Source organism: Heptranchias perlo, chromosome 24 (assembly GCF_035084215.1).
Source record: "Heptranchias perlo isolate sHepPer1 chromosome 24, sHepPer1.hap1, whole genome shotgun sequence".
Taxonomy (NCBI): domain Eukaryota; kingdom Metazoa; phylum Chordata; class Chondrichthyes; order Hexanchiformes; family Hexanchidae; genus Heptranchias; species Heptranchias perlo.
In genome coordinates, this window is record NC_090348.1 from 34,799,037 (window position 1) to 34,822,337 (window position 23,301).

The 23,301-nt window shown below is 40.3% G+C and overlaps 1 protein-coding gene across 9 annotated transcripts in view; it reads left to right on the top strand.

The window, feature by feature from the left end:
- frmd4a (FERM domain containing 4A) overlaps positions 1-23,301 on the top strand; it is a 521,753-nt gene that overhangs the window by 309,586 nt on the left and 188,866 nt on the right. For 7 of the 9 annotated variants that reach the window (XM_068005053.1, XM_068005054.1, XM_068005051.1 and 4 more), the window contains one exon: positions 17,819-17,884. In XM_068005053.1, the coding sequence (XP_067861154.1) occupies positions 17,819-17,884 (66 nt within the window). Of the gene's footprint in view, positions 1-12,910; positions 13,028-17,707; positions 17,727-17,818; positions 17,885-23,301 lie in introns of those variants that run through there. The other 2 variants (XM_068005052.1, XM_068005055.1) reach the window with 2 other exon arrangements.

Below are 23,301 nucleotides of genomic sequence, written 5' to 3' on the forward strand. Positions count from 1 at the left end.
TACAACACCAGGTTATAGTCCAACAGCTTTATTTAAAATCACAAGCTTTCGGAGGCTTCCTCCTTCATCACCTGACGAAGGAGGAAGCCTTCGAAAGCTTGTGATTTTAAATAAAGCTGTTGGACTATAACCTGGTGTTGTAAGACTCCTTATACTTGGGTCATAGATATAGTGCAGCTACCGCCCAGAGCCAGCAGACCCAAATTACACTCCTGGCTTTGTGATGCTCTCCAGTCAGGCAAACTGGAGCTTTGTGAATGCACAAAAGCTCTGCTCACTGTTGTCCAAACAGCAGTTAGACTTTACTGAAGGGTTTCTGAATTTCAACAAAGAACCAACAGGACAGTCAGCTTTCTGCTCATATTAAAAAAGGTGGCAGTGAAATTTGTAAAGTTCCCAGACAGCCTGTCAGACCACCCGGGAGCTTTCCAAACTCTGCTTTGCACTGATTGCAGTTATACTGTAGCGGCGTGTGAAGTTGCATTGGAACGAAGCCACTTCCTCGAGATGGTCTCACACCACTTGGTAAAATGTGAAGTATTGTCAGCTCAGCAATTTTGCACTTCAGTTTACTGCATCTCTTGGGGTGTAATTTCCTTTGGCATCAGTAACCTGTTTGTGTAAAATCCCTTTGTACTTTATTTTAACAGAGTCATTAATCCATTTATTTTAAACAGATTAATGAATGTGTTAATACAGAGCAAAAAGGGGAGAAGTAGCCAGCTGGTGAAGAAGGAGAACAGGGGATAAGTGGCTCATGGGACGACCTAGAGGAAGTGGCACGTGGGAACCCCATGGAAGAGCAGAGTGTAGGAAGACTAAAGGAAGGGGAATGTCAAAAAGACATGGAGGGCAAGAAAGTAGTGGACGGATATAAAAGGAGTGCAGCGAAGACTGCCATTTAAGACTATTAGTAGCTATTGTGGCAGTGAGGTGATTGTGGTCGATCAGTGCATTGCCAGAGGAAATTAAACTCCTTTGTGTCAATACAGAGTCAGAATCACTTGATGAAAGACGTGTAGTGTAACTGGATTTATTCATTTAACCAGTTTCATTACATCTGAAAAGATTTAGTCTGTTGTAAAATAAGCAATCTGTGCTCTGACCTGATAACACCCAGATTAATTTTGGTCGAGGGTTTTGCTGTAAACATAGATGCTATTACTTATAAATGTTCTGTAACTTTCTACTTACTACCACAACTACATATTGGTGTTGTAGTAGACAACATTGCCATCGCTTTATAATAGTTCACATGTATTTAGATTGCAGTCATCTGGTCCTTTGTTAGGGAATTGTTAGACTTTATTCAGGTTACTGAAGTATGTTGTGGATTTAATTCTATCCCACCCACACCCACATACATAATAATACTGAGAGCAGAGACAAAGTGATTACATATAGTCATTGTGTGTGTGTCATCACCAATTGACTGCGATTAGACTACACACAATTTCCATTGCAATGACCAGGAGCCATTAAAGTGATGTTGTCATCAGACTGAAAATTAATGATGGCAAATAAAGTCAAACAATAGCGTGCACTTTAGGTATCATTTGTGGGGCCAGGTTGACATTTTTTTTCTAATTCTGCACAATTCTCCAGATGATAGATTGAGTCTTCTTGTGCTTAGTATTGTTGTTAGGCAGTGTATTTACAAAGCAGTTATGAAATGTAGGAGGGTTCACATCTGACAAACCCAGGATGACTGCATGATGCATCAGTACTGTAGCATGTCAATACTCGGTTTGTGAAGCTAGCCATTTCGCTGAAAGCTATAAACATCTGGTTGCCATGTAATCTGGAAATATATATTCTGTCTTCAACATAAAGTGTATGGCAAATTATCTTTCATTTATTTATAAATTCATGGTGCTATGTTGTAAATTGTGTGTCAATTTCCTATTTCATTGTACTCACAAAATGCCAAATAGCTTTTCTGGCTCTTTTCCCTCTCCAAAGACACTTTAAGATGAAGACAGTGCCACTTTAAACAAGGGCTTGTCGCCCAGGACATACAAAGCTTAGTCCAAATAAGGGAAATTGTGATTATGATTTCCAGGCCCAGGGCTCTGACTGATGGAATGTTTTAGATTTAATTACAGCCATGTTTCTTTTATGTTATGTTTGTTATTACTTATTAACTTTCAAGATATAACAGCATTGTACTGCAGTTCATGGGGGGAGGGGAGTTACGCTGAACATTAGTCAAGTTCTTAGAATATGTCTTTCTCAGAAAAAAAGCAAATTTAACTTTAGTGACCTGTTCCTAAAAAGTAAATATCTTACTAAGATACTGAGGAACTTTTCAATGTAACATCACCAACCAGAGCAGTGGAGGAGTTATCTGTTCCGAAAACTGCAACTGGAGGTGACACAGAATTCAGGCAGTGTCTTGTGCTATCATGGAATCACTACCTCAGGTTGCTCATTGAAAACAGTCACCAATACTTATCTCCAGAGAGGACAGAGAATGAATTCTGTAGACTTACTGTGCCACAGTAACAGATGGATGTGATTTTACATTCAGATATTACCAGTATGTATAAATCAACTATTTATTACTCTCTTGATGATTACTGCATGTGCTTGCTGGTTAGAGATAGTGCGTTCAGTTTATTCGATGTAATCCGAATGGCTGAGAAATAACATATCCCTATTCCCCGCCAGCCTTCGTCCTTCTTTATAAAATGTATTGTGTAATATGTGTAGTTCATTATAAACACCTCTATTGTAGCACAGTGCTGTGAAAGCTCGGTACAGTAACTGTCTAATAACTGAAATTAAGTGAGAATTCCATAAACTCCAATACTTATTTTGCACCACAAATATTTAATATAATAATCTTAACTGTGCGCACTTGATGACATAAAATGCTTCATACTCTTCCAGCCCAATTACATTTGAAGAGATTATTTAGGACTGTAGTAAAGTTTTAAGGCCTCAGATCTTTGTCCTGCCAGGCTTGGAGGCCTTCCTGCCCACTTCCCGGGCATTGTGTTATCTCAGTCCCTCAGTTTGAGGATGATATCCTTAATTCTGAACAATCATCTGCTTGTTTTTTTTTTACTATACATGCACTTAACTCCGTACTTGGTTCACTGGCATATTTTGTATAAAAGAAAGTAAGTGAATGGTTTGTGAGCTCCTAGAGGCTTGAACAGCCCAAGAATTCCCATCAAATATGACGACATCGTTCACTTTTGGCACTTGGTTGAATGTTAACCCTCATAAAAAATTTCCTCTTTCTTTCACTGGCTGTCATTTTCATCTAAAATGGCAACAAATGCCTTCAAGCTTTCCTGTCCACATGATTGAAGTTGAAACATTTTATGGGATGAATGTACATGTACAATGGATGGTAGGAATTCTGAATTGAAAAGCTGACTACTGCATGAATTATCGAGCTCTTTTCATGAGAGAGCATGCTGCCTGGCTGTATATTTTTCTACTGGATGTAGATCTTTAGTGCATTCTTGCTTCCCTTCACTATTTTTTTTCTTTTATTCTGTTATTCCCCTCCTTTCGTGCGACTCATTCATTCCTCAGCCGAAGGTTGGGCAAGTAAATTGCTCCTTGACCTCAGTGTGCTCAAGTAGATGCACAGGAATGGCCACGGGTTTGCCTTTCCCACTTTTTACACTTTTCCCAGCCTCTTGGTGGGAAACTGCTCATCTTTCCCTTGTTGCCCAGTAAATATCATGAACTCATCACAATGGGAATCACAGCTGCAAATCCAACTCTGAAACACTGTACCATTCAACCACCATTTTAATTTCTTTTGTTATCTACTGCTTTGTATGATGTGCAGTGTGTGTCACAATAATATTTTTCTCATTATATAAAGCAACGTTTTTACTGTCCTATATTGTACAGGTCCAGCAGTCACATGTGCAGTAGAGTGAAGTATTTCTTAGTGCCATTGTGCTATGCATTTCCTTTTAAAGAAATTTATGGTAGAAAGTCATACATAATTGTAGCCTAAGGACTGAGCTTATTGAGGCCCCACTGCCAAGACACACATGGTTTCAAGTACATGAGTTGTCATTCCTTCTGTAGAGACAGAACATAAATTCTGCAGGGTTTTTGTTCTGGCTGTATGGAAAAGATCACTGCCCTGTGAAAGCAAATAGTGTTTTCCAATACTTCCTCCAGTCAAAGTCTCTGGGAAAACTTCATTGTGGTTAATAAAAATAAACTGGTGCCTGCAAAGGCTTTCAGTTTAATGCTGGTTGACATCAGGACAAATGAGGAGAAAGGAAAAAAAAATGCAATCAAAATTATAGGAAGGGGTTTATCAAGAAAATGTTTTACAGACAGTGTTCTCTTTGAAGTCCTGCTTCTTGATGGAGTTGTAACTAGGAACAGATTGCAGCTGTCATTAGTGTGTTAAACTCTAATCATAATGATCTTGGCAAAGAACCTTCCCCCCCCCCCCACCCCTGCCATTGGTTTATTCTGTTCTATCACTGTGACCAACACCAGGTTTTATTCACTGCTCGGTCTGTCAAATCTCCTTCAAGCCTGTGCAGGCTTTAATACTGCTGCAATATCTAGGGAGGCTTTCTAAGTACCTCTCTTGCATTCCATGATTTGATACAAAAAAACTCATTTGATTGTCAACCTCGCTCTCACCTCTAGCCTCCCTCAGTCCGTTACAGCCTTTCTTATGTTTCTCTTTTATTGATGCTAATGTGATCATCGTTCTCAAAACTTCCCTCACTTGTTCCTCTTAAGTTCTAAATATACTTTTCCAAACTGTCCTTCTCCTCGCAGTGTTGAAAGTAAGAAGTTTGGCACCCATCATTTCCCAGGACCTCAGTCTTCCCTTCCTATAATCCTCAGGCCTTTAAAGTCCAAGTTTGGCATCAACTAACACTGACCTCTTGATTTATTTCATCCTTTCTCCACCCCTTTCAATCTTGGTAGAGTCCTGCCCTACATGTCATTGCCCTTTACCTCAGTTTCCCAATTTAAGAGAAATGCTCGTTGTCAACAGTAAGTCAATGTGTTACTGTTGTGGGAATGTTCCAACGCACTTTGTGCAGTGATCACCATGGCTTCTGGCATCAACAACTCGCTTACCACACTGCCCGCATTAACATAAGATACCATCACTTGCTTATTAAATCTCGGATTAAAATATTCCAGACCATTTAATTTGTATTGGTGGACTCATGGAAAATATCAATGACTACCTATTAAAATGATTGCAAATCCACAGGTTATTTCTAACTAGCCTGCAGTCTCATGCTGTCCGTCTAAATGTTGTAAATGTAGCTAGGTATTGTTTTGTTAGTCTGTTCTCCTCAGGCTAATGCTGACAAACCAGGAAAAGGTATGCAGAATACTGGAGGTTAAGAAAAAAACACAAATGCTGGAAAACTGAAATAAAAACAGAAAATGCTGGAAAATGCACAGTCGGTTTCCCAGCATCTGAAACAGAAACAATGATTAGCACCAACATCAGAACTCCACAATAATGGATCATGTCATGGAGGTACAAAGCTGTTTCCGGCAACTTCCCAAACAAAGTTCTGGCAGAATGAGCGTCAACAGCCACCCCCCCCCAAATTTAATTATGCTCTTCACGTCTTTCTCTCTTACATTTCTGGTGAATGTGTAAGATGGATCTTGCTGTTTGTGTCGTGCTGTGGAGTTTTGAAGATTCATGACTGCGTGAGATACACGTTTATGAAAAATCATATTGTGTGACATAGTGACTGTAGGTTAATATTGTGGATTGATGGAAAGTTTTTATTGTACGTTCAAGAAAATGATTATATTGCAGTGGTAGTCATGTGATCAGAACGATTCCTGAGCTCTAACATAATGCTAAATATTGATTATTCTCTAAATAAAATCCTGCCTTGTACCTATTAATTCACACAAATCAGCGTACAAGCCACATATTCATATTTATTTTATAGCCTATAAATATAAGTCAGCTTGATGTAAAAATTGTTTTATGTCCTGTAAATATAGTGCAGTAATTTCTATATTAATGGCATTTTTATTTGTAGCTGTTGTTTAAAAAGGGGAATAATGTACAGAGATGCAATTTGGAATTCTGGCTTTCTTAAAAAATTATTGTTTGGAAAGATGTCTTATAAAGGACAGTTTCTCATTGCAAAACAAATTCACACATTTTGTCGACAGCACTGTTTTAGCTCATCCTATTTTGAACCTCATTACCTGATGTTTACATTACACCTCTGCCTTAACCCAGTCCATGCACCAAAACTATTGAACTGCCAGCCCAACAAGTGCTGGTGTATTCCATAGGTCAGGAGGTGGGAGCAGGAACAACAACTTTCATTTGTATACGGCTACAAAATGAAGGGGCCTAGAGGTAGGGGTGTGTGGAGACAAAAGTACAGCACACAGTTCACTGCCAATGATCCTGCTCCATCTGCTCCGGACCATCACATTTTCAAAACCACATTTATGTTCCTAGTAAATGTACAACTTCAATTACAGACTTCATATTAATTAAAACTGCTGTACAAGTCTGCTTAATATTTGAATCTGTTTTGTTCTAGTCCTCTAAGTATAAAAGAGAGTTTTATATACTAATGTAACTTTACATCAGTGCAATGTAATTTTATTTGTGTGATTTATACAACCTATAAATGGGACTATGAATAGTGTATATTGATTAGAGTAGTTTTCTGTCTGTAGAGTAGTCTGATAGTTTAACGTGTGCAATCATCTTGTTTGGCGATGTGAATTGAGAACAAATTTAAATTTACTGCTATTGTGTGAACTTAATATTGAGTCTCAGCTTTCTTCCACGTCTGTTCATCGTTGAAGCATTAGATCTCAGAGCTTTCAGTTGAATTTTATCATCAGGAAGGAAAACCTCAGAGCTCAAGCCATGATTCCAGCTCTTGCCTTGCCCTAGGAAGTTGGCTGAGCGAAATGCGACAGAGAGTAGGGATAATGGGTAAGTATTCACATTGGCAGGATGTGACTAGTGGAGTCCTGCAGGGATCTGTCTTGGGGCCTCAATTATTCACAATATTTATTAACGACTTAGATGAAGGCATAGAAAGTCTCATAACCTAAGTTTGCCGATGACACAAAGATTGGTGGCAATGTAAGCAGTGTAGATGAAAACATAAAATTACAAAGCGATATTGATAGATTAGGTGAATCGGCAAAACTGTGGCAAATGGAATTCAATGTAGGCAAATGTGAGGTCATCCACTTTGGATCAAAAAAGGATAGAACAGGGTACTTTCTAAATGGTAAAAAGTTAAAAACAGTGGATGTCCAAAGGGACTTGGGGGTTCAGGTACATAGATCATTGAAGTGTCATGAACAGGTGCAGAAAATAATCAAGAAGGCTAATGGAATGCTGGCCTTTATATCTAGAGGACTAGAGTACAAGGGGGCAGAAGTTATGCTGCAGCTATACAAAACCCTGGTTCGACCGCACCTGGAGTACTGTGAGCAGTTCTGGGCACCGCACCTTCGGAAGGTCATATTGGCCTTGGAGGGAGTGCAGCGTAGCTTTACTAGAATGATACCCGGACTTCAAGGATTAAGTTACGAGGAGAGATTACACAAATTGGGGTTGTATTCTCTAGAGTTTAGAAGGTTAAGGGGTGATCTGATCGAAGTTTATAAGATATTAAGGGGAACAGATAGGGTGGATAGAGAGAAACTATTTCCGCTGGTTGGGGTTTCTAGGAATAGGGGGCACAGTCTAAAAATTAGAGCCAGACCTTTCAGGAGCGAGATTAGAAAACATTTCTACACAAAAAGGGTGGTAGATGTTTGGAATTCTCTTCCGCAAATGGCAATTGATACTAGCTCAATTGCTAAATTTAAATGTGAGATAGATAGCTTTTTGGCAACCAAAGGTATTAAGGGATATGGGCTAAAGGCAGGTATATGGAGCTAGATCACAGATCAGCCATGATCTTATCAAATGGCGGAGCAGGCACGAGGGGCTGAATGGCCTACTCCTGTTCCTATGTTCCTGTGTTCCCTGATTTGTCCTCTCTGTGGTTTTGGACATGGCAGTCCTGCAGTTATCAATTACGTTCCTGTTTTGGTCCTAAATTTCATATCAGCTCATCTCCAGTTAGAAGGATGTGGATTCAAGCCCCACTCCAGCCTGCTCATAATCTAGGTTGACAATGCCATGTATTACTAAGGAGCGCTGCACTGCCAACGGTATTGGCATACAAGAAGTTGTTAAACCAAAGCCTCTGTCTGCCTGTTCTGGTGGATGTCAAGGATCCATTGGTACTATTCAAAGAAGAGCACAAGATTCTCTGGTGTCTGGGCCAACACTTTTCCCTCAACTAATGCCACCAAAAACAGATTAATTGGTCCTTTATCTCACTGCTCTTTGTGGGATCTTGTGTGCAAAATGGCTACAGGATTTCCCTACATAACTAATGGTCACTGCACTTGAAAGTATTAATTGTACATGAAGCGCTTTGAGACATTGCTGAGACATGATAGGACATCATGTAAATTTGTACAAGACATTGGTTGTGCCACAGTTCTGGGCACCCCATTAAGGGAAGAGCTGCAGTGAAGAGTCATTAAAATTATACCAGGAATGAGAGGTTATAGTTACGAAGAAAGGCTGAAAGAATTGGGCTTTTAAAATAGAACAGCGAAGATTAAAAGGGGATCAAGACAATGAAAGGTTTTGAGAGGGTAAATGGTGACAAATTGTGCTTGGTTGGTGAATTGGTATCAAAGGGTCATAGACTCACTCAGAATTATCACTAGAAAAAGTCAAGAGGAATTTGTTTCACATTTTTATTAAAAAATGGAATGCTTTGCAACGAAACTATAACATTTAAAAGGGAATTGGATAAGTACTTGAAAAGAAGGAATGGAAAGGTTTTTGTGGAAATTGAGGGCAGTGGGATTAAAATAGATTGCTGCAGTTTAAGAGATAGCACTGGCACATGAGTGATGGCTAAATGGCTCCTTCTGTGCTGTAATTTCTTTGATTCTATAAATTTAAGTCTTTTTTAAACTTCCCTTGTCATAGTTTAACTTGGCAGTACAGATATCAAGGAAATAAATCCAGAATACTTCTTCCAAGTTAAACTTTTGATGAGTTTTGGGCCCAGTCTTATTAGTGACTGCAGTTATATCGTAACTCACTTGGTACAGAGAAACCTTGTTTAAAAAAAACAGTAACCCATCCTTACTGTTTGATAATATGATATCCAAATAAAAAATGCCTTCATCTAGTTGGCTGGTGTTTTTGTATTCCAGTTGTTGTCCAATGCATTGCAATGGCTGCAGCCATTTCCTAATTCCTCCCGTCATTTTCAGAGTGCAACGGTATTCCAAAATAATGCTCAGTTGACATGAATGCTCAGCCAGCACTTCCCAATATCAACACTGAGCCCAGCAATCGTTCCCAATAACATATTGTTTCTGTAGTCTATTGCACTTGCAACCACTCTTCATCATTTGTACTTTCTGCTGGGAAGATAGTATACTGCCAAAATCATTTTTTTTATTGGACCCTGAAGTTTATGTCGGATATGTCTGTGCCATTGAACATGGTTTGTATCTCAGTTATTGCAAGAACCCAGGAACTGGCCTTGACTGGCCCATCCACTGGATAGTCATTAGATAACTGGATTTAGATTTAATTACTTGCCAGTTTGTAAAATGTGATTATTTTGAGCCTTCCATGCAGTATTCATTTAATTATTTAATTAATATTTAATATTATTTATGTCATCAAGATACTGCGCATCCTATTGCCTTCAGATATCACGGAGAAAAAGAGGCAAGTATGTTGTAAATGTAAAGTAGCATATGCTTGTCCAATGGCTAGAATGTACATTTGTGAGAATTGGTAAGAAATGAATGAATTAAGGGAGCTCGATCAGTTTGGGCATAAAATGAAGTTGAGTCCAAACAAATGTCCGAAATGGTAAAAACCCAAATACAGATTTCAGATAATTATTGTCCTACAATGGCTGTTAAAGTGGGTGAGTTCAATACGTTGTGGCTACTAACCAGATCTGAAACATACTGTAATCTGGAGTATGCATTCCCACAGCTAGTTATCTTCAAGTAAACCTCAAGGGCACTGAGGGCTTGAGTTCCTCCTAAATGTCCTAGTTTACTGTAAATCCCAAAGTACAAGCTGCAAATTCACAATTTTGAGTATTGTAAGTACGGTGGACAACATATAGTAGGAGAACTCCTTTATAAGCCCCCTTACCTGACATCCCGACGTGCATTTTCTAGCACTGGATAGCAATCAGGTTTGAGATCCTGGGCTGTTTTTTTTTCCCCCTCTTCCTAGCCCAGGAACACCAAGGCCAACTGTAGCACTCCTGCTGCCACCCTGGCCGGGATCTGTGAGTAGATTTTTCTGCTCTCGGGCTCAGTGTTGTTTTGAACAATGCACTACAGTTTGAAAAATACAGTGGTCAAATTGACCACGCCGCACCTGTTTTTTGGGCGCTGTTAAAACAGTCTCCTAAGCCGCCAATATGGCGGGCAGGAAGCGCGAGCTCATTACAAGCTGGACATGCGCCGCTTATGTAAATAAGGGGCCCAACGCCTGTTAGAGGATCCCACAGCAAAATTGGTTTGTCCTGAGGCACCTGGCGCCGGCTACACCCAGGAAATCCAGGTCTATGTGTGGCCTTAAAGGGATCACCTGTTAGGCCGCAACCAACAAGGTAAGGTTTTAAAATAAACTTACCTTAATGTGAAGCCGGGAGGAGCAGGCGTGCTCCTTTAAAGCACACTGGCAGTTGCTGGCCATCGCTATACCACCACCCCCCCCTCCCCCGCCCCTCCGCTTTCCTGGTCACCGTTACTTCCCGACCTGATTGCCATCCTGCCAGGGTTGCACCCTTTCCCGACCCAGTCGCCACCCTCTCCTGGTCCCCCCACTCCTCCCCCTTTGATCACTTACCTGAGAGCCATTGCTGGCATCGCAGCAGCAGTCCAATCTTCAATCCCACTTCACCGGCAAACTGCCTGTTACTGACCGCAGCTCACCAGATCGGGGGTAATGAGGCCCGAGGCCCAATATCGGGTGCGGTGCACCTTGGTCATCACCCACTTGCCCAAAAAGGCCGCGCCCAAAATACTAGGCCAGTAAGTAGATGTACAGAATGGTCATTTGTTTTATAATATACCCAGACACTAAATTCTGTGCTGCATGAGTGTTGTTGGAAAAGGAAGGTTACACTCCTTCTTAATCGACCAACGTAACACAGTCAATTAAATACCTATCCTGTGCAACCCGTTAATGTGACAATTTCATAAGTTGGATTGAAGTCTGCAGCTGCTTGCAGTGGCGTGTGGCGAGTTTGAGACGAGGAGCAGCAGCAATAATTATACCCTACTATTTTCACGGGGAATTAAGTAGGAACCCCCTCAGGGGGGATGTGGCATGCTGCCTGGAATTTTGTTAAGAACTAATCAAAATATACCTTTTTCTGCATCTTGGATGAACTTTTTCATGGAGGCATTTGAATCTAACTGTGTTAATTGTAGTTTTAGCATCACCTCATGCACAAGATGGAACAGTCACAGTGGCACCGAAGGTACCAATTAGACTGGATGGGTTGGGGGCAGTCAAGTCTGCCCGTCTTTGCGCTTAACCCTACCCTTTACCAGCACAATTGTGACCAGTGAGACAGAGTCAGATCTGACATGTGCAGTCACTTGGTTTTTATTTAGTAATATTGTATCGATGAAATCACCTCAGTCTGCTAAAGCACAAAGCGTTTGCTCTAAGTCTTTACATCAGCAATTATCACGACTCCGCGTGTGGTGGTAATGTCGCCACTTTTTAAAAATGGTAATTCTGTTAAATCTCATTATCAAACTCTCAATGCTTCGAGCTATTTTCCATCCGTCACCGCCTCCACCCGAAATAACCTTCCGTAACAGATTCTAGAACGTTTTATGATGTCTTTCCCTTTTTTTCGTCACCTGCTGTCTTGGAGCATCAATTATTGCTGGGATACAATTCTGTGAGCGCCAGCAATCTTCTAATACCGTGCCCAAGTGGGCATTCTTCATGTGAGTCCAAACTGGTTATTTGATTGTGAGAGGCATCGTAGAGAGATCCTTTAACATGTGCTTTAGGAAGGGACCTGCTACCGCCTACCCTGTCTGGCCTACATGTGACTCCAGCCCCACACTATGTGATTGACTCTTAATGCCCTCAGGGTATCTCGGGATGGGTAATCAATGCTGCCTTGTCAGCTTCGCCCATATCCTAAGGGCAAATACAAGACGTCCTCGCCGCAATCCAGTTACTCCGACTGGCGGTGTGTGGCTGCGGCTGTTGAATGAGGACAGGATCAGGATCAGGATTGGGCTTAGTTGTAAAACCCGCTGACTAGGCTCACATATACGGATGGTTACATGGGTGAGGTACTGGAGCAGTATCAGTGCCTGTGGGCCCATACTTCCGCGTGACTCAGCACCTTCAGGAGGGACATTCCATTTCCATCCTAACTGTATCAGAGATCTGTATCAGAGGGAGCATTCCAGTATCTATTAGTGATAGATTGTGAGTTGATTACTGTCTGCTAATTGTTAACTGTTTGAATTTGCAGTCTTAACATGGCTAGCTTGTTCACTTGAAGCTGCTCTGCAGTTGGAAGATTTTTGACACAGGTTAGGGGAAGAGGTTAAGTGCTGCAATTCTTAAATCTGCTGTGTTTAAAAAAAAAGCCTTTGCTTTTTTTTTCTGCTTTCCTGCCTTGCATCTATCTTCCTGTGGGCCAGATGTGGGTAGGTTGTGCTTTACTGTTTCTCTCACCAGCTGAGAATACTCTCCTGCTGTGTCCAAGGTTCCTGAGTTTCACATGACCTGACGTCTAGGCTGTATACAGCTTTTCCTCTCTCTCTCTCTCTCTCTCTCTCTTGCTTTCTGTGCTCCCCTCCCCCAATCTCTTCCTCTTCAACTGTGTTTTTGCCTGCACGTGAGCTGTCCACAGTCTCCAGCCAGCCTGACAGAGCCCATCAGCAGTCAGCTGCTCCTTATGTTTCTCCAATGGTATGTTATGCGAGATATTTCTTCAGTGTTCGAATGCTTGTGCTGTGTGCTCCACAGAGGGTGGATAGTGCATTAGTGCTTTGGACTGCAGCCAGTGTATTTCTCTAGCACAGTGTTAGGAAGCGGCTTCAGATGTGCTGACATTGTGGAGCTCCTTGCAGGGACAGGGGCTGTGCCTGGATTCCAGAGAATGGGATACAATGAGCTGAATACAGCCTTAAGGCCTGAGGCCTGGCTGGTCTGATTTTATGTTGTGTTTTAACGTTATAGGATTCATTACATGATCTGAATGTTCTTGCATGTGAAAATACTTAGATGATGGAGAGTATAATATTAAAAAGATGGTCTTGGCAAAAGCAACTAAATAACAGTGTTATGTTATGACTAGAAAAGTGGAGACTGTGTCATGTTAACTGGACTGGGCAGCTGACAGTAAAGGGAATTTTAAAATCTCACTGCTGGAAGACTCTTTAGTGTAACCTTGGCAATAATTAAACAGATTTTAAGACTGAACAAAGGAAGAACATTTTTTATTGTTACAAAAAAACCTTAGTCAACCATGTAAAGCTTTTTTAACGTTTTTATTGCTCAGTGTGTTAATCTAGAAAACGTGAACTGAGAAAAACAGGCCTTAAAACTTCAATGAGGGCTAATAGTTTACGAACACTTGGTGCAGTTGTCTGCAATTGCGTTCTCTACTATTTTAACCGTGGCATTAATCCATTTAATTTAAATGGGTTAATGTTTCTGTTAAAATATCAGAGAAGAATTCAAAAAAGTGCATTAAACATTTGTGTGCTACATTCCCATGGCAGAATGCCAGGGTCATGGGGAGTGTGTTGGCATTTCTGGTGTGTTATGTTTTTCTCTAAGTTGGAATCATGAAGAGACTATTTTATTAGTACAGCATAAATTATGTTTCTGGGTGCTGAAAAGTTCATTATTATTCAAGTCGTTGACTTATTGGGGGGGAGGAAATTAAAATCTAGTGAAACCAGTTGTTGATGTCCCTGTTACATGATACCATCTCACTTGGTTCTATCATAGGATTGCCAACCCTACAGGATTGTCCTGGAGTCCCCAGGAATTAAACATTGATATTCTGGGCACTGCTGCAAGCAACACGGGAGAAAAATCATAGGGGTGTTAAAAAAAAAATTATGTGTTTTTTCATTTTCTTTTTATCACTTTCGTTGATTAGTTTTAAAAATATTGGAGATGGGAAAAATGGCTGTTTGACTGGCAGGGCGGGAGGTCATGTGGTGAAATCTCCAGCAGTATGTTCAACCAGAGTTGTCAACCCTAGTTTATCAGTGCTCGCCGTACAATAACAGGAAGAAAATGTTTCGTTTGGGGCTGGGGGCTCACTAATATAGTGTACCACGGACTGCAAGGGCTCAGGTAATCACCTGCAGCTCTTTATATTCGGTCTCTGGGTTGCCATCTGGAGGCAGTACTGAGCGGATGGCATTCCACCACTGGGAGGAAGAAAAGATTGGATGGTGAGTAACCCAGGCCCACTGTACCTGTGAACGGTCACTAAGCAGTTACTTTCTAATGTCTGGGAATAGGTCACCATCCATTCAAGAAATGTCTTAGGGAGATCTCAGGGGCTGGGGGAGATAGGGAATTAAACAAATATATCACAAAGTGCAGAGATGGAAAGGAAAGAACAAAACATTCAATTCCTTGTAAATATATTTAAGTTGAAGACTTTTATCACATGATCCTGTATGATAATAAATAAAATAGAAAGGGTAAAATCAGGACCATTACTGGTCCAATTAAACTGTGACCGTATGGTGGGGATAGTTTCAAATTGGTGAAAGGCAAATTGAAGACTGATGTCAGGAAGCTGTTCATGCAAAGAATGATCAACATGTGGAGTGGATTTGTGGCTAGGATAGTGGATCTAATAGAATCATTTAGGAAACAGTAGATGCTGTGATGGAGAGCCTGCAGGTTCTTTCTGGATGGATGAGCGAGAATGGACTAAATTGCCTTCCTCGTCCATATCTACCTTGTGATTAGAACTTCATTTGGGCAACTGGGACAATATTTTGTAAATCGGTCATCTGCTGTATGGACTGTGGAGTTCACTTGAGTCTCTTACACTGCCTTCCATTTGATTCATGCCTTGTGATTGAAGTTGAACACTGCTCTGTGCACTCAGGGGTTTTGACTAACGGAGGGGGAAGATGAGAGCATGCTGCTCAGTTCCTATAGCTTTGTTAAGTTGCTCTGCAAATTCACAAGTGGTGAAGACACTGACACAGAGTACAACAAAGCCCTACGGACTAGGAAAAAAACAGAAGTAAACACTGATGTTTGCACAGCATATTGTGTTGAACAGCCTGTGTAAAAAGCATCAGTATGGCCTGCTAAAATCCAGTGTCGGATCTGTCTGTCGTTAATAACACACATAGGATGTTTTTAAAGAATGAATTCAGATCAGTAACATAGTCACATCTACCTGAGGAACTCAGTGTTCACTTTTCTGTGTCCTTTGCAGCGTCTGACAAATCATGACTAGCCTGATGTTGAATGTAAAGAGGTAAAATCATGATTTTGATTTGAATTTTATTTTATAACCTTTTATTTTTAGCGAATATGGATGAATTCTATTAAAGGGGAACTCCTTGGTAAACTTTTTTCACTCATTTAAGCAAACAATAGTGTGAACCACATCATGACGTAGCTTTCTTGTAACGTCAAAAATGATACGTGCCTTTTTTGGCCTCTTCATCCTATCCCCACACCAAAAAAAATGGTGTCTGCCAAACACTTTTTTTGTAAAGGCGCTGTCCCTTTAATTCAGTGAATGCGTTAGATCTGCATCTGTTGAATAAGGGTCTTGCTCTACTCTACCCAGGCTGTTATTGCTCATGTACTAGTGACGGTTGAGTTCCAGTCCCCATACAGTATATTGTGAGTGTCAAAACATTGGAGAATGAGAGAAATGGATGAGGGCAAATTGGTTGTATGGTTCACATCACTTTTTGAGAACAGTCCCTGTGCAAAGTTACTGTCAGCCTTTAGATGGAACACTTTCTAAAGAACACTGAGTAAATATTTAGGCAGAGTGTTTGACTGAAGTCTGAGCCTTATGTTTGATTTGAAACACAGTGTGGATTGACTTAAGTAATGCATTGCACAATACACTGGAAACACTGCTCAAGACGGGCTATCCAAAAATCAAGCCAGCAATGTATTTTTCCAACAACATAAATTATAACAAACCTTGCATTCAGGGATTCCCAAGGTTTGACAGGGGTGGGAGAAAAGATTTGGGCCAACAACCATGGTTTATAGGAACAAAGATTTTTTTTGTTCCCTTCTGTTCTAGAAGCTATTTGGAAGGTATGAATCCAGTCTATCTCTTAAAGTGTACTTTATAAATTCTGTTTGAGCTGTCGACATGTTTCCAAGGGATTGGCACACTTTCTCTTCAGAACAAAAGAAGGAATCTGAAGCTCCACTGTGATACTTCATGTTAAAGCATATCAAATTTGGATGCGCAGGCATTATACTGATTGTGTCCTGGAGCTTTACAAAGACATGCTTCATCGCCCCAAATCTATACTGCCCAGATTGAGAGCTACTGGCTCACAGTAACTGTGAAAGTCAAGTTCCGTTATTATTGCACAAATTCCAGGATTTTTACCAGTATTTTGGAGATCGCATTCCACAGTTCTGTCCATAAAAACTTTGTTGTAATTCTTTCCCCATCTTTCCTCCCCATCTCTCCTGGAGGCAATTATTCATACTGGGGTATGATTTGTAGGCAATGCCAAGTTGGGCATTTTTTGTGTGTGAATCTAGACAGCGGGTATCATCAAGCTATTCTACTCGGCGATGGGCATCACAGCCAAGCCCAATTCTGTGCTCACCAACATCCAAACACATACTTCCCAGCAGCTTGGCACTCAGGAATAGGAAGCCTGGCTAATGTTTTTTCTCTCCTTAGCCCCAGGACTAACTAAGACTAAGTGCAGCATGTGCACTAGTACCCAAGTTAAAATCAGCTAACCCAGCAAAAACCAGGAGTCAAACCTGGATCTTTGGTTGTCTGTATATTGCATTTCCACAGTACATAATCACACACTGAGACATTCAATTCTGCTGTTTTAAAGCGATGCAGAAATCATGCCATAGTATTGAATTGGTGCATGAACAATAGATTACTGGAAATAAGATATGGACAATTCAAGTAAGAAAGATTTATTTTCTCTTTTACCTGAAGTACCAGAAACCATTTGAAAAATACAGATCCAGTCTGTCTTTTACAACATACTTGATGAATTCGATCACCCCATGAGCTGTTGACATCTATCTTCATGGGGCTAGCAAACTGATTCTTTATAGCAAAAGCAGGAATATAACGGATCTACCATTACACTTCACATTAAAACATAATACAGCAGACCAATTTATTGTGCAGTGGTGACTGCTTGACATTTATAGGAAGTCTGCTTTACAAAGGATTTCCTTTGGGGATGGTGCCAGACTCTCTCTCTGCTGGGTGTGTGAGATGTAGTCCTAACCCATACTGTTAGTGTTCAGCCAGAAACTTCAGCATACAATGCTGTGAAATTCTGCGCCTGTGGAAAGATCCTTGTTTCTCCAATATGATCCTCGACAAAGTCTTTTTTATAAGGAATATCAGTTCAGAGCAATCTGATATGTTGTAACTCACACGGTTGGTGCCATTTTGTTGCTGTGCCTCACTGTTTCTGTTGCCGATGCTCATCACGTTTCTCGGGTCTGACTGTTGCTTCTGCTCTCTTTTAGATGACGGAGGGGCGTCGATGTCAGGTGCACCTCCTAGATGACAGGAAGCTGGAACTTCTTGTTCAGGTAAATATATTTATCAACTGCTGGTATCTTTATAACATCGCCTCTTCAGTTTGGAGTAGGGGTCTTTGAGTCTCCAAATGTTTGTTATTCTAGACCTTGATCATATATATATTATACACACATATATATATAATATATATATATATAATACACGCACACGTATCTAATGTATACACACATATAAAAAAATACACATATATATACAACATACACACATTTATATATCTATATAAACACACACACATATGTATATGATGCTGGATATAAATATATAGCAACCTCGAATTAAGGGTAGGTGATCTTTTAACTGCTCATGAGTTAAACATATATCAAAAGCTAACAAATAACACCAGTGTAAGCGTGGCTGTGTTAAAGTATAGTGATGAGGATCGGGCTATTGTAGATCCTTATCCCACAGTGGTCATGTGTTTAGCCCAATAGGTTGATATTTAAACAGACAATTTCAAAAGAAAGTTTCTTAGGGGTGGTATTACAAATGGGACGTGCTGTTGTATAACTTACAAGTCTCCATCTCTATCCGGGATGATCCCAGATTGCCAGTGCCGACTCCCGATATTGTACACAAACCCCATGACTGCACTGCTGCATTGCTGGACACTCACAAAGTTTGCCTGAAACTTCAGGATTCAGGAGGTAGCTCAGTTGATCTGTGCTTCCTCTAGATGACTTGAAAGATATACTGTTTGAACCCACTATGTCACGAACAGCGAATTCCCATTTCCTATTCATAATGTCACTTCCAGATAACTTTCTACACAGTCATCCTTTGATAACAGTTTTATAGCATAAGACATGAGAGCAAGAGATCATAAATAAATATGATTGACTATATATATATATATATATGTGTATGTGTACCTGCTTTAAAAACATCTGGATTACATAGCAATTTTCATTATGGGGTAAATTAACTTCCCAAACAAAGAAAATTTGGTGTTCAAGACATTTCACTACATATTTATAACTACACATAATCATTACGGCTTTATCATACATCAGCATGAAAAAAGTTACGGATGAGAAAAGGCCACTCAGCCCACTGAGGCTTATCCCTCTACTACCCAATTCTGCCATTATAACATCCAGCCTTACATTGAGCATCTCTAAACTTTTCGCCTGTGTTCTCTCGTTTGCCAGATTGTTCCAGTCACTTACCGTTCTCTGAGTGAAGAAATTCTGTACCTTATTTTGAACACCATAATATTTTGACTCTTTAAAACAATTTAAATATGAGATAAATTACTGTAATTGATTATTGAAAGCTGACTCTGTATTATTGTTTATGAATAACCCCACCAGTAATGTCTGTGTGTAGTTTTAGTCCAGGCAAATGTCAATTTAATTAATATTATTATATTAATTGCCCACAGTATTGACAGCACAACCTAGCGTCCATCCACTGTGTCGTCTATTATAACAGATTCACCAATCTGATTGATACATGTGTTTTAAACACAGATCCAGACAGTGATGGGATACGTGCTTTCACTGCCTGCACAAGTCGTGAGCACTGTTAAATAGGTCAAACTAAGTATTTCATAATGCTGCAGAAAATGTGCTCCAGCACGTTGTATTTTGAAATGCCAGGATATGAGTCCAGAACAGATCCCCAGTTGCCAGGGAGATTCCTTCTGTGTTCCATGTGTAACAAAATCGTAAACTCCTGCTTTAGAAATTTATTTGTGGTTTTGCTGCAAATGGGGAAATCTTCCCTGTTACTGAGATCCCACTGTTGGCTGTACCATTAGGGTGAGGTGCTTTTGCACAGGGAGGTTGAATGGCCCCAGGCTGCTATTGCTCATTTCCATGCAGTCTGTTACAAAGCACACAGACACAGGCCCGGGGGTCGGTCATCTCCCCAGATTTAAGACCAAATGTAAATTAAAAGGGGCATTTTTTTTTACAAACTAAAAATAATTGCCATTGAAAGTTAAAATTGAGCAGAAAGCATCTGCAGTAACACATATGTTTGCCCAACAATGATCATGTTGGAAGTTTTGGCACAGACATTTGCAGTAACTGAACTTGCCTCATATTCCCTCAATATGATGACTTAATCTCTTTAATGAACAAGAACCCTAGTTTTAAGACTGCAGTCTCCTTATGTGGCTAAGTGCTAAAAGACCGCAGTCTTTAACTGCAGTGCTTGTTTTGGCAATATGTCAAACACCATGGTTTCCGTCATGTCATTTTCATGGACCCATTTAAAACGAATTTGGTAATTTTGACCCTCAGTAAACTAGTTTTGTTTCTGACTCTGGACTTCGTCCTGACTCCCTTCTCTTTTGAATTATCGGCTTGTAACCCTTTTCTGTTTATTAATTCTAGTTATTACCCTTCATTACTGGTAGAATACTGCCAGTATTTATGTTTACTATTTGCATCGATGCAACTTTTCTTTTGCCAACTACCTGACAGAAAAGGTGTAACTTTTCATAAGCAACCAACTTCCCTTTAACATAATGAAAGTATTGTATTTATTTTAACGTGATTTTTTTAAAACCTACTTTGTGTACAGAGTATTTTTTTTGCTGAATTTGGCTGCTGTACATGACATCAGTCAGTGTGTTGCTCAGCAGTCCCTTGTATAACACATTAGGAATTCAGGCTTAAATCAGTGAAGTGATGAGAACTGTCAAGATATTTTTTTAAAACACATGCATGTTATTAAACAGAACATTAGCTTGGGACCAGATGTTTGTGGTAAATAAACAATTTACATCACAGTCAATCTATTGTTGCTTATAGCTGTAGTGCTTGTGAATTTATTTCTTGAGCCACTTGTCCCCTGGTGAATCCCCCACGTAATTCCCCCACTCCACTCAAATATCCTTTGGTTGGCCAGAGGGAGCTCACTTTACAAGAAGGCGGTGAATGTATGGTATAAACTGCGCGGAGGAACAGTGGAGGCAGATAATCTTGGCAAATTCAAGAGGGAATTGCTAGATATTTGGCAGAGAATGCATGTGGGGGATAAAATACTGTTTGGTATTGTTGAACCTTCAGACTGGACAAAAGAACTGGAACAGTTTCTTCCGGCTTTATGTATTCCCATGTTGCTAAGTGCAACAGTCAGTCCATTTGAGTTGATTCTCTAACTTTGAGTACGGTAGCACACTTATTACAGATATAGCTTCCAGGCTGCATTTAATTTAACTGTAAAATATAGCAGATCAAACTTGGCTACTTTTTCTTTGTGTGTGTATATATATATATATATATATAATTTAATTAAATCCGGCAGGATTCCCTCACCTCCCATTAAGAGTACTACACAGTAGCTTAAGTTAACAGGCAGGCATCCTGTACCACTGTCATTTGGGAAGCATTTGGGGAAACTATCCACAGCTCGGGACCAAAACAAGATACATACATGAGCCAAATCACTTTTAAATGATTTCTTTAAAATGGACTAAAGTCAGTCTGTTGATCTAGATGCCCCTGCTGGATGAGAACTGCTTTGAAACTGTTTTATTTTTAGCTGAAGGTACTGCAGGGTTCTGCAGTTATTAACAATGGGTGAGCTAAAAGGTCACTTAACATTAATGTCAGTTTTTGTTTCTGCCCAACTAAAGCTTAACAGTTCCATTATGACAGCGACTGGGCTTAGCATCAAAAAAAGAATGATGTTCTCTGACGATACCTCCTGTAGCAACAGAAAAATGACAACTCAAGGACACTCATGATAATATCCTCCAGCTTATTAACGGGCCCAACAGTAAGGCAGAGCACACATCAGTCAAACAATTCTTATTAAAGGGGCAGTGTCTTGACAGAAAAATGATGAGCATTGGCTTCCCAATGGCTTAAAGGGTAATTGCACTTCCTGAAGTGATACTAAACAATATATATCAGGAAGGCTCCAGATTCGATCCTTGGTCTGTGCTGAGCTAGCTGATCTCAGTCAGAACAGCCGTGGAGATTCTCCAATTAGCGTTAGCACCCCTAGCAAAGGGAAGAGGAGAAAACAGTGAGAGTTCCTGCTCTTCCACTATCTAATGGCTCCTGATCACTATTTATTTGAAGGTGCTTGTATGCATTGTTAGGCGAGGATTGGGCGCAGCTTTGACAGCCCACCCCACCTTGCCATGGATGAATAGCCTAACACTCACTGTCTAGATTTACCCTTGAGTAGGCTGATAGTGGTTTTGGTAATATACTCCAGCATGAATCTCTACCTGCAGGAGAGAAGGAAGAACAACTAGGAGATCTGTGCATCACTTTTAGCATGATGATGTTGGATGCAAGCGACACAGTTATGTGTTTAGACAGGATTTAAATCATTATGTTTTTTTTAAACAGACTTTTTCATGAAGACGTTGTCCCTTTAATTTTTATTTTACAAGTGGCATTTACAATTCAATAGTAGGACATAGATCCCATTTTTTAAAAAGTTCAAAAAATTGTCTTGGAAAATTACTAATACCAACGAGCAAGCAGATAATGTTTGCTTTAGTTGTATTGGGGGAAAGTTGTAATTCTACCATTTTGAAAATGTCACTCTCAAACACTGCTGTGCAGTAGATAAGCCAAGCTTAAAGTGTTTTTTCCCTTGGCCAAGTAATTATCAGAAGGCATGTTCTAATCAAGCCAATGAGTCTCCCCGCTGCATTGTAATTGGATCCTCTTAACTGATCGCATGTTGACTGCCTGGAAGGACTCTGGTGGCAGGAGACTCTTGTTGCCCTCTCAAGTGCAGAATAGGGTAGCACTTAAGAGAAAAAAGGTGGTGCACCAGAATGTTGCAGTTACTCCAGGGCTTGACATTAGCAAGTGTCCCCATGCCTCAGGAGTACCCAGCTAGCATTGTTTGGCAACCTGAGTGCTTGGGGTACTTAATGGGCGGGCAAGCCAACTCTTTCCAAAGATGTGTATCCAAACTATTGATCCTCCCAATATATGTCAGTTCCCCTTCCTGTTTACCCAAGGTGCATTCATAACGTAATAGCAAGAGAGAAGACTCTGAGTGTGAACACAAGCAAAGGCATGGACTAACAAACCTGCCAAGTCTCATTCATTTGGAATGAGCTTCATTCATTTTGATTTAAAATGTATTGTAGTGTATTTCACTTTTGAAGAGAAACTGGGCCCCCGTAAGTTTAAATCGACTTGTTATCTCAGTATTAAAAATAAATCTCTCTCCCAACGTTTTTATTAGTTGGCCGCAACAATGAACTACGGGAAGGGCAAACCAGAGGCAAGTTGAGAAGAAATGGAGGGAAACTAGGAGGACAGACAAGGTAGTGCAGACAAGGAGAGATGTTAAGAAGAGAGAATCATGCATTAATACCATTCATTGTCTGTTATTTTTCCCAATGAATTGAATCCAGAGCTCAAATATTGGCTGCTGTAACTGTACTACCTGAGGGGGAACATATGCTGCAGGCCCTAGGTGG